Source organism: Bemisia tabaci, chromosome 3 (assembly GCF_918797505.1).
Source record: "Bemisia tabaci chromosome 3, PGI_BMITA_v3".
Classification (NCBI taxonomy): domain Eukaryota; kingdom Metazoa; phylum Arthropoda; class Insecta; order Hemiptera; family Aleyrodidae; genus Bemisia; species Bemisia tabaci.
In genome coordinates this window covers 47,984,668-47,997,215 of record NC_092795.1, presented here as the reverse complement: position 1 = coordinate 47,997,215, position 12,548 = coordinate 47,984,668, and the positions used below count along the sequence as shown (strand labels likewise).

At 42.1% G+C, this 12,548-nt stretch overlaps 1 protein-coding gene across 2 annotated transcripts in view; it reads right to left on the bottom strand.

The window, feature by feature from the left end:
• Positions 1–3,015: 3,015 nt before the first annotated feature.
• The window catches only part of LOC109030553 (transmembrane protein 151B), a 158,674-nt gene continuing 149,141 nt past the window's right edge, over positions 3,016–12,548 (bottom strand). Inside the window, exons 5-8 of one of the 2 annotated variants that reach the window (XR_011899574.1) lie at positions 8,740–8,960; positions 6,125–6,402; positions 4,077–4,991; positions 3,016–3,885 (exon numbers count right to left, since the gene is read on the bottom strand). Coding sequence is in view for 1 of the 2 variants with exons in the window: in XM_019041560.2 (XP_018897105.2) it covers positions 4,131–4,991; positions 6,125–6,402; positions 8,740–8,960 (1,360 nt within the window). In the remaining variant the exon portion in view is untranslated. Of the gene's footprint in view, positions 4,992–6,124; positions 6,403–8,739; positions 8,961–12,548 lie in introns of both variants that reach the window. The other variant, XM_019041560.2, reaches the window with a different exon arrangement.

Sequence of the window (12,548 nt, the reverse complement as noted above, 5' to 3'; positions counted from 1 at the left end):
TATATTTATATTTATATTATTATTTTTTCATTGAAAAACCGTTGCATACATTTGCTTGAAACGTACAGTTAATTTTTATTTACGTTTGTGAGAAGAGATCTTAAAATTCTCGGATATTTGTGCAATGGTTCTCCCATGAAAAAATATTCGCAGAAATATTGAAACAGTGCGGACGAGATATGTTCCTTTGTTCGAGAGGGAAAACGTTTATAGGAGCTATTTTCTAGAAAAATAAGAAACATGTATTTTTTTCATTTCTCACTCGCTAAAATATCAATTGCCTAATCTCAGCAACTTTGCCTTTGCTCTTACTGATTTATGAGACTCCGAACATCTAGTCATTAGGTTTGTCAGTGCTAAAGAAATTTCATGGGTTGTTCTATCAAAACTGCGAAGACAGAAGACACTCAAACTATTCAGCACATATAGAAGAAGTATCTGCCGATCAATGCAGAAATTTCCCCAGGCAACAGTAAGGCATCAATAAACAGCAACACAAGTATAAATGAGCGATCTTATGCAATATTTCAATAAATGTATAATATTCTGTAGAGACTTAGGTAGGTGGATAGAGTAATGAGACTAGTTACAACATGAGAAGAAAAGAAATAAAGAAGATTACGGGATACTTGGAGAGGTAGAGAAGATTTTACAAAAATAGGGATTGAATTACGAATGAAGGAATGTTGAGTTTGAAATATTTACATCAGGATGGGGTACTTTGTTGAAATGAAAAATTGAAGAAGAAAAAAAGGATTGGCGAGTGCTGAGCCATTCTTAACAATAGTCTAATTTTTACATTTCAAAAAATAATCTGACAAAAGTTGAATTATTTATAGAGATTCAACTCTGTTAAAACATACTTGAGGTTAGTTTAACCTTAAACCTGCTTAAGCTTAAGGTAGTTGTGCGGTATAACAGTGCGGATTGTTGAGAGTATTTTTGCGTAAGGTCTCAGTTTTTTAGTCGTCCTCTCTGCCCAGACCTAGATTGAGGCATCCGATGTTTGAATGAAATCAAGCATGGTAATACCAAATTATTTTTGCAATGAATCATGAAATGTTTCTAAGAAGTAATAGCTTGGATTCCTACGTAAGTAGCAACTGCATACTTCTGCTGAGGAGGGATGCCTGTTCCCTATGCAAATATTATTTGCTTATAACCTCTGTGAGTTGTCTATAGGAACAATACATATATTCGAATTTTTATTTGCTGATCATAGTGTCAAGTTTTAAATCCTCAAAGGATACTTAGGAGGTATTACAAAATATTATGGGCGAAACCAGGAAATTTTCTTCGGGCCGGGGAGGGGGGGGATTTTGGATCTGAAGGCAAGGAAGGCATTTCACCAAAGAGGATAGGGGCATCTCCTAGCTTCAGAGGGAGAGCCCAAGAGGCCAAGGAGGCTTCCTTTGAGTTGTATCACAAGCAGTTTTGAGCTTAGCTTTTCAACAAATATGTCAAAATAACATTTCAAAGATAATTGGAATGTTGCGCAGTTATTATGCTAAACCCCCTCAATTCTCTGATAGAGTCAAACTATATTTCTACGGTTAGAAAGGGGGGGGGGGTGCAGTCCACTCTGCCCTAGTTTCGCCCAACTGCAACATAGTATTATTGAATTGAATGATGTCACAGATGAAGTTGTAAGCAGCTGAGTAAAAAAAATATTTTTCTGGATGCCTATTCGTGTATGTATTGTATCAAGGTACCAATTAATTTCCATAAAATTATTTTCTCTTAGAGTCTACATTGTAAAAATGTTGAAGAATATAATATTGAGCGCAGACATATGCTATTTAACTATCATAGAACTTATTATTAGAGTTAGAGAACTCAAAGTTTATTTTTGTAATATGAAACGACACATGCCTAACTAGTTGGAACAAAGCTTGCAAACAGAAAGTTGGTAGTGCCTGTTTGAAATGAATACTCCCTTTCAAAATATAAGTTCAAACAAAAATCTAGTGTCAAAAAAAGAATAGAAAGAAATCATAGGAAGGCTTCATTTACTTTAGAGGACTGAGCAAAAATCGCCTTCAAAATTGTATATATGCAACTCCACGACGACCAAGTTAAAATAGTTATCGCTCATATTTAATAGAGGATTTTGAAGGCGCCTTCAAATTTTCGGCACGTCATAATTCATAGCCTCTTAATGAAGCCTCACACATAATAAAAGTAATAAAGGACTAAGCGAGGACGAAGCAGAGGAAAAATTCCAAGAGTCATTCTCCAAAAAAATTTTCGGAAAAAAAACGATTGGGCACAGTTTTCGGTTTACTTTAGACCAATAAATATTTTATAAAAAATGTACAAAAAATGTAAAGTGTCCCGAGGATTGAAAAAATTTTCCCCCAAACTCCTTCATCTGTAACATTCTTCAATCACATGACGTGTCTCTAATTTTCTGTACGGTAACAATTCATCGGTACTTATACCGATGGCCAAAGTTCAAAACCACGTAGGTAGGTATCTCTAATGCAGTGAATCAACATTTCCACTTTCTTTTTTCTTTTTTCGGAAAAAACCAAGCAAACTCAACAGTTTGAAATTCATACAGAATCCTCCGTTTACAGAGAAGAAAAATCAGTGAAGTTTTCAATAAATTACGTCGACTAGTTTTTCAGAGAAAAAATAAAGCATAATAGGGAGTCTGCAACGTTTCAAACGGAGATACGTGGTTTTGCACTTTGGCCGACGATATGAGCGTTGGAGTCAGAGGTAAAGTTTCGCCGCTGGTTTTCGTTTAAAATCACATGAAAACAAATCTTTCATCCTCTCTAACTCATGGCGCTTTGATGGGATAGCCCCAGCTGTCGTGACACCTTACCCATCAAAATGTCGTCTGGGTGAAGATTGGAAACAATGGAGTTTGTTGTATCGAGCGATTCGAGAGTAAGTGCGCCTTCAGTTTTCTGAGCGAGACTCGCAGGAGTCTATCTTACTCGGACTCGTGCGCTGATACTACATCGCACTATCTTTCGAGCATCAGCAAGGAACACGCATCGTCCATCAAGCACGAGTAGTTGCACCAATTCGTTTGCTGTAACTTCATGATCTTCGATCCTCTTCTATTACCCATCCGATTACTGCTTTATTCAGTCTGCCTTTCGCAATACCTAAATGAAACTCAATCCCTCCACGTGAATGTCATGCGAGGGAACAGAACTTAATATTTGTTCTCGTAAGCGAAGATGAAAGTTACGCAAACTTTTAACGACACACGTAACATAGCGGTTCCTCAGGTGGTTATAATTAAATAAAATGTAAATAAAAATCCCTGATTGTGAAAAAGTCGAAAATGACTCTAACTTTTACCTTATTTATTAACGACACAGAGAATGCTTGACAAGTTGAATTAAGATGTTTTTTTTACGGACTTCTGCAGTTTTCAGAAATAGATCTTTTGATTTTTATTGAGAAAAGTACCTACTTTTAGTACCCTAGTGACAGTTAAAGAAAGACAACGTGGCTTTTCTGTAGATTGTGACCTTAAGCTTGTCTCTCAGAGCTCCTTCACCCAGGAGCAGGTCTCTGTGAACCTTATAAAACAGCCATTGATTACAGACTCTTGCTTATGGTGTTTTCTAGAACTCGTTTGTTTTAACACTCAAAAGTAGGTACTTAGTGTCGGATAAAAACATATAATATCCAGTTAAAGTTTATACAGAATGTCATCTGGTTGGTGTTCAAGTTCAATACCTTCCAGAAGAACTCTCCCAAAAATGGATGTTTATCTCGTTTCCATAGCGGCTTCTGCTTGCCTTTAAAACGTATAATAAAGGGGCAACCTTCAAATACAGTCAGACCTATTCTTGTTAATACCGGCCAACTTCAGTGACCCAATCAAAAATAGGGGCGATTTTTGGAGCCTCTTCCAGCCTAGCGACCGAAACACCAAAGAACCGGTTTCAAGAATAATGAATTGAGCTTACGTTAGAGACTGGTCTCCATGTATAATAAGCAACCCTGAAATAGGTACAGTCAGACCAATTCTGGCTAATACCGGTCAACTTCTGTGACCCAATCAAAAATAGGGAAAACTAGGGGCGAATTTTGGAGCCTCTTCTAACCCAGCGACCGAAACACCAACGAACCGGTTTCAAGAAAAACGAATTGAGCTTGTGTTAGAGACTGGTCTCCATATTAATATACGCCCTGGGCGGGTTATCCGGGAGCCGGATCTCCGTGGAATCAGACCTCCTCTGGACGGGCCAGAGGGCTCTTCGGCAGATCTCCCCGCGTTCCGTGAGGGACCGCGTCAGCGTGGAGATAGTGGGAAACCGGAGGGCCTCTTCGTAGGGCGGCGGCGGCTCCTCGACCGGCGAGGTGACCCGACACCCGCCGAAGGGATCGTTCGGGAACGTCTCCGTCAACGGCGCCGCGTAGTACAGGAGCATCCCGTTCTGCGTCGACGACCGCGTCAGGGGCGGCATCGGCGTCGTCTTCACGCTGAAGATCCCACCCCACGACCGACGGTTCTCCCTCCGTCGCTCCCGGCTCGATGCCGAGATGCTGTTGTTGTTGTTGTTGTTGTTGTTGTTGTTGACGTTAAAGCTAAATAAACTATTTAAGGCATTGATTCTTAGGCTTGGCGCGCTCCCGCAGTGAGCCTGCGCCGATCCGACCCCAGTCGGTATACTCTCAGTCTGCACCGGTATACTCTCAGTCTGCGTGCTTCCTGTGTGCGTTTGAGTTTCGAGTGGTGGGTCGCCAGAGGGCGCTGGAGGGGTGGGTTCGTCGACCTGGATGAGGAGGGCTTCCGAGTAGCTGGGGATGAGGCAGACGTTCTCGCTGCAGCTGAACTCGACGTCGTCGCTGGAGAGGACGGCCGAGTTGACGGAGTCGGTCTCTCGGGCGGTTGGCACGCGGGTGAAGGTGAGGGGGCCCGCCACCGGGGGCGGGGCGGGGGGCGCGGGGGGCGCCGGAGGAGGCAGCAAGGCTGGTGCTGGGGCTGTGTCGTAGTTCACGCCGAACAGCTTGGTCACCTGAAATCATGATGAGGGGGTTAAGACGATTTTAAAGCACATACACAATCTAGTGAGATAGCATTTTTGCAGAAAAAGAACTACTAAGCAATTCTAGATCAAATGAAGTTAGCCATAAGATAGTGAACAACATTGCTTGTGTCTGACGAAGAAAAACCGATTATCCATTCATAGTTTCTATTCTGTAACTCCCATTGGAAAAAACTAGAAAATTGTTGAAAGAAAAATTATCATCTAGCAATTTCATAGTTTCTTTACGAAACGGATTTTCTTCAATTTTATGTATCAACAGATCGACGTTGCACTATTCTTCAGAACATTGTACATGCTAGTGGTTTCTTGTGGCGCCACAGAAGTGCAATGCCTTGGGATATGGTGTTGATAGATGAGCAGTCTTGGAAAAAATACCGAGTGGCTTATGCCTACGGAACGAATTTAACACTAATAACTAAGTGTATAATGATTCCTATCTCGATCAGTTGCATTCTCATTTCCTTTTTTCAATTTTTTCAAATTTTAGCTTTTGTTCCAGTCCAGAATGGGCATGTAATTTTCCCGAACGTCCTGGGTGTCTTTCTGTTTATTACTCTGCTTTTACCCTCGTAAATCCGTTTGCGGTGTAATTCTCTAACACTAACCAAACACAAGCTAAAAACCATAACGCTTTAAAAACTTGTCTATGAATTTGTTAAAAAATACATTCGCAAAATATCTTGTTGCTTACTTTTCTGTTGAAAAATTAAATAGTGTGAGAAAAAATTAGGAAACGTCAGATGCAGACTATGTGGAGCGGCTAATTCTTCTCTGCTAAGGAAGACCACCGTATGAGCCTTCAAACGTTGCCAAATGTCATTTAATTAAAATCGCATTGAATGGGCAAATTGTGAATATATTTCTTCAAACTTTTCAGACTTTTTTGTTCGGACTTTAATCTAAAATGTCTAAAAATTTCAAGGAAACATATGCATGACTTCCCTAAAAAATACATGTTTTGTCCGAGGAAATTTGGCAACTCTTAAATGTTCATACAGCGTTCTTCCTTAGCAAGGCAGAATTTAGGATACATTTGTTGAAAAATGCATGAAGACTTTACAAAAGGTCATGGAAGTAAAGCGACAGGGTCAGCAACTGACCTGGTAGTGGACGTAGGCGGTGTTGTACTCGAGGAGAAGGCGGAGGGGCCAGGATAGAAGGCAGGCGGATGAGATCCAGAAGACGGGCTGGGAGGCGAACCACGGCGGGTGATCCGGGTCGTGGACTACGATGGCCGCCTCCTTGAAGTTGGAGACGTTGCTCAGCTCGAGGCCCTCGCGCATCTCCATGTAGTCGTCGTAACGTTCGTGCTCCGCGAAGAACCGAGCCCGCTGCTCCTCGAAATCCGCCGCTGCATCCACATTTGCAAATGCGAAACCTGCGCGAAAATCAAGAGAATCCTTACAATCATCATCGTCATCGTTAGCGTCATCATCATCATCCAAATACCACCAGGGAGCGTTCATAAATGAATCAGTGAAAACGAAAGCACACCAACTCGAAAAAATTAAAGTGATCAAGACGCACACAAAATTGCACAGGTGGTGGAGAAGTTAATCTGAGAAAAAGATTTTTGGTGCCGAAAAACAAGTACTTAAGGACACTTTATAAGTCCAAGTTGGAACAGACATGCTAACTTCAATGACCTTCATAAAAAGTGCCCATCTTCAATGACAACTGAGCATTTTCAAGCAATCAAGCTGGTGTATTTTCGTTCTCACTGAATCAAATACGTGTAACGTGACGCACCAGGAGAAGAAGGGCGAAGCGAGACACAACCACTGAGGGTCCAGCAGACTGATTATTGACATTGATACATGTTTTTGACATTGACATTGTTAGTCTATTACTTACCTCCATTGTCCATTTCAACCACCCACTTTCATCAATAGGATCCTTCCATACCCCCTCTGTCTTCTTTGTCTATAGCTTTGTCTATAGAATTCTGTAATCGGCCCGCAGGAGGCTTTGCCCCCCTGACTAGCCGTGGAAGGCGCTCGGCTAGTTATTAAAAATACCATACCTGGGCGAGGGCGACCAGCGCGCCACGCGCATTGGCGCCTACAAACCTAACAGGGATACTTCACGCATTGCGCAATGCGTGAGGTATCCATGTTGGGTTTGTAGGCGCTAGAGCGCATGTCGCGCTGCCAGCACGCGCCGCTCCGCTCTGTGTTTGGCTCTAATATTTAAACTCGCGGAGTCAGCGTTTATCAACGCATATCCAGCCGCATATTCAACAGTTTCCTACGCTTTGGGATCGCATGGAGGAGGTTCGTCCAGCGATCCGTTATTGTTCATGGCGGGTCCGGGATTGCGTTAGGAAGGGTTGAGGGGGGAAGAGTCAAACGACAATGCTCACGACGTTTTTGGATGAAAATGAAAATGTCTTGGAAGAATTAAGGTTTGCTTGTTTTTTTTTTTGTTTGTTTGGTCCAACAGTGAAAAATATATAATTGAGATTTTTGGTAAACATGGGGGTACGTCAGTTATACCTGAACCGGATAAACCTTTTGATTTGCCTCAGCTATGCTCTCTTAGATTTTTCCTGTGTACGATAACCTCGGGACGGCGCCGGCGGCGTTCCGCGGCGCGGCGCTTCGAGCTACTATTTCGTTACGGAGGTGTTGCGTAGTATGATACAAGATTAAAGGCACCCCAATGTATCATGATTGATGGCGTCTTTCAAAAGCACGAAGTTCTCTCGCAAACTAAATCGAGTGACGACGACAAAAAGAGAGTGGTAGTCGAAAAACTTACTAAGTCCTAGTATCTGTATTCAATGACGTTTAGCATAATTTTTGAACTTGAGGAAAAAGTGACTTGATTCAAGCAGAAATATACTCAAATGTACGGCCGAGAAGATTTCCTCACGAATCAATGAAGAAAATAATGCTTAAATAAAGAGGAAAAGATGCCGAAGTAAAAAGGAAAGTCACTTACATCAAGCAGAAACCCGCTTTCATTCAGCGATTTTATTCTTGATTCAAAATAAAATCTTCTTGACGGCATACTCAAGAATGTTTCTGCCTAAATCGAGTCAGTTTCGAATAAAATTCAATAATTGTGGTAAACGTTAGTAGATACGGATGCCAGAACTTAGTGCGTTTTTAGACTACCGCCCTCTTTTTGTGCCGCAGTATCTTGATTTATTTGGCGAGGATAGCTCCGTACTCTTAAATGGTGCCTGTCATTCTTAATAAGTTGGAGCTCTTTCAATTTCGTATGATACCGTTCAACACCTCTATTAGGAAATAGTTGCTTGCAGCGCCGTGGTGGGCGAGAGCGACCAGCGCGACACGCGCATTGGCGCCTTCAAACCTAACATGGATACTTCACGCATTGCGCAATGCGTGAAGTATCCCTGTTAGGTTTGAAGGCGCCAATGTCCCGCATTGCGCAATGCGTGAAGTATCCCTGTTAGGTTTGTAGGCGCTAGTGCACATGTCGCGCTGGCAGCACGCCGCTCCGCTCTGTGTTTGGCTGTAATATTTAAACTGGCGGAGTCAGCGTTTTTCAACGCATGGTTTGGAAATGTTTGCACACTCTAAATTAATTATTCTTATTTAAATTGATGAAAAAAAAAATATGTATGAAAGGAAAATATAATGAGTGTCTTTAAAGGTTAAGGTGGGTTCCGTCAACTTTTATACCTCTGCAAGTTCGTTAGAAAAAAAGAAAATAAGAACAAAAACAACATGAATTTGATATTCACCTTTGCTGAAGCGAATTTTCGTGATAGGCCGTTTGGCCTGATTGAGGACAATACGTTTAGAAATGTCCTTGACCCCACAGAAGGTGTAGACGAAGCTGGATCCAGCCGCGTGTGAGTTGACCCTTTCGTAATAGACCTGCGTCGCCGTGTACGAGTCCCCATTTCGGTAGCGCGTCACCTGTCGCTTCCGACGAACGTAATGATAGCACACTGCTTTCCACCTGCACAATAAGTAAATGTAAAAAATTAATGAGTACTCACATCAAGAACCTGATTACGCCGAAGAATAAGGAAAGATCACGCACATTGGTAAAAAATATTCATACATCTACTCGAGCAAAATTCAATTAATTATTTAGGAAGGCGAAATAACTAATTTACTGACAATTTAGAACGGCGAGTGTAGAGTACGTCAGCCGTGCACGGTCGAAAACATGCAACGAAGTCAGAACGCCTTCAATTTTTCTCTATGCAATATGGACATTATTAGAGTACGAATAGTTGCGCATTCAGGCGTTAACTTCAACATCACTCCGCGCCGCGAGCTGCGGTACGTTGCGTACACTGGCCAATTAAAAAGTCGCCTCTTTCGATAAAAAGTCAAATGAAAGCACGAAAAAGTCAATGTTGTATTCTAATGTTATTGATGTTATCCTAACGAGTGAAAAACTAAGAAAATGTGACTTGAAGCGCGGTTTTACTTCTAGAGATATGAAATTAGGTCAAGACTCAAAACAGACTGTCTAATGTTTATTCAGCAGAAAGATGGATTGATCTATTCTCTAATGATTTATATTTTTATAGATTCAATAAAAAAGGTACCAAATCAAATGAAATAAGAAGCTGGTCCAAAAATTCTCGCTTGCAGAGTACTCAATGTAAAAATGAACTCCTTGATTTAATTCGACTTAATTCAAGTAGCCCTCACAATTTTATCGCATTAGTTTGCAATAAATTCGCGATTTTATTGATCGCAATATTAGCGAACGGAAAATCGTGATGAATTGAGATGAAATTTCTACTTCATGGAGCGCTATTTTACAGAGATAAAATTGCGACAAAGTTGACGATAATCGCTCTGATGTTGGTGATCCTTTTGATTTTATAGCCATAAAATCGTAAAAAAATCGCAACTTAATTTTGAAAAATCGCCATTTTTCCGTCGAAAATTTCTTCTTGGAGCCTACTTCAAAAAAGCGTCACAAGGGGTTTGGGAGGGGTCCAAATGCTAAACCAGTGCGTTGCGTAGATCACGAGTGCTCCCAAACTTGGTCCAAATGAACTAAATGAAGAGGAATTGGATGTATTTCTGTCAAACGGAACTATGTGCATTATGACGTGAGCCCTGTGATGCATTTATTCTAACGGGTCTCAGGGCTCACGTCTAAATGCACATAGTTTCGTTTGGCAGATTCACGTCCAATTATGCTGCACGCAAATCCTATGCACATAGCTCACATAATTCAGTTAATTTCCACAAAGTTGTTTGAGCATACGCACATTACATCCACACAACGCTCGAACGATTCCAAATGGGCCGTTAAAGATGCAAAGCCGAGCGAAGCTGGCAGACTATGAGCCCGGCGTAATTTAATACAGGTGCAAATTGAGAAACACCCAAGGAGCACGTCGCAGAAGCGAGTGATTTCATCCCAGTTCTACTCCACCGCGTGACACGGCGGGGATGCGGGCAGGGGGCGGGGGTGGGGGGGTGGAAGATGAGTCTCTGCAGGAGTCGAATCTCGAATCCCTGAGTCGTGTCCGCCTCGGGGGTCGTGTCAGGCCGTCGCACAGTGGGTCGCGTCAATCAGAGAATTCGGAAATGAAATTTTTTACTAAAACTAATAATTTTGATGTTTATTTCGTCACATTTTAAATTTCAATGGGTGCTTCTAATTGGAAATTTCACGGGGAAACCAATGGAACCACTTTCAGAAGCTTTAAGTCTTGTATGAATGGAGTTATAAGCGTTTAAAGTTTCCAAATTTTGTCCGATCTACCCAATTGACTCGATCCACCGTGCGTCGGGCCGTCGGGTGGGAGCGCGGGAGGCATCAATCTGGGTTTCCCGCGGCTCGCTGCAGTCACTGCAGATTGTTATGAAATGCGCTTTTCAACAACTTTAGCGCCCCCTCCCGCCCCCTCCCGCCCCCGCATCCGCCCCCTCCCGCGGCCTCCAACTTGGGCCGCTCGTCCAACTTCGCCGTGCTCCCGCCTCCACCAAATTGGTAAGATGACAAAGTCTGCGGCGAGCTTTTGTCAGTCTGGAGCGGAGTTACAAGACTTTGAGCACGGGCAGGTCGTTTGAGTTCGAGAGGAGCGAATATTAAAATCCCCGTCGGAAATCCTGGTGGAGCTCGTAAGTGCGATGCACGGTGGATCGAGTCGATGGCAGAGGTCGGACGGAATTTGGGAAATTTGAAAGCTTATAACTAAGTTTATTTAAAATTTTGAGGTTCTGAAAGTGGTTCCATTGGTTTCCTCTTGAAATTTCCTTCCATGGGGCTCATAAGTGCGATGCACGAGGGATCGAGTCAATAACAGAGGTCGGACGAAAGAGCCTTGTTAAAAATGGGTCGAAATTCGCCCCTTTTTAGGCCCTCGATTTTGCAAACGGGAATTGCGCCAAATTGTTGCATATGATGCCCTAAGTCTCTGGTAAAAATTTCAGCTTGAGTTGAAAAGTGGTTTCGGAGATACGGGGGGGTGAAGTGGGGGAGTTGAGCGGCTGGCGTGCGCTATTTCCGCGGCTGTTCCTCGCCAAATCTTCGTTTTGATGTCACCCGTTACATGTTTTTCTATGTAATTTTTTGCGTACTTTCCATTTCTGGCCTTAAAAATTACTTACAACCACTTTTCAAGGCGCTAGGGGGTGAAAATAGGGGTTGAACGGCCAGCGGCGCGCTCTTTCCTTGGCTGTTCCTCGCCAAATCTTCGTTTTGATGTCACCCATCACATGTTTTCCTATGTAACTTTTCGCGTACTTTCCGTTTCTGACCTTAAAAATTACTTACAACCACTTTTTAAGGCGCTAGGGGGTGAAAGTGGGGGTTGAGCGGTTGGCGGCGCGCTCTTTCCGCGGTTGTTCCTCGCCAAATCTTCGTTTCGATGTCATCCATTACATGTTTTCCTATGTAATTTTTTCGCGTACTTTCCATTTCTGGCCTTAAAAATTACTTAAAACCACTTTTCAAGGGGCCATGAATTTTTTTCGCATTTTTTTTTTTTTTTTTTAGTTTTTTTTAATTGATTTCGTATTATTCCCTAAGATCTATTCGTGCCGTATATTTTCACGTTTTCTCAGTGTACCTCACACGTCGTACGAGAATATACGCATGATTTCATCCGAACATAAATGTTTACACGCCTAAATGATATGCAAAGACGAGCGTTCGTAGAAGGGAGATGGTAGAATAATGGCAGAATCATCAAGTAAAGCTTTAAAGCTTTCATGAGGGGGGGGGAGGCACATTTTTAAATCGATAACTTGCCATAGCTCTTAATTTTTCATACTTCCCTTGACTTAATTAGGGTGACGATTGGTCTTTCAGCGTGAACGTGTAAATGTATCTGTGGTCATAATATCCTTAAATACGGCGTGTAGGCTGGTAATGGCTGCTTTTAAATAAATAAGTAACGAAGTAAAGGACAGATTTTTTATTAATCAGATTAATGTACTGCCCGGGGCATATCTCAGATTTTTCCCCATATTTGCCATGTCATTTTGGCGTGTAAACATTTATGTTCGGATGAAATCATGCGTATATTCTCGTACGACGTGTGAGGTACACTGAGAAAACGTGAAAATA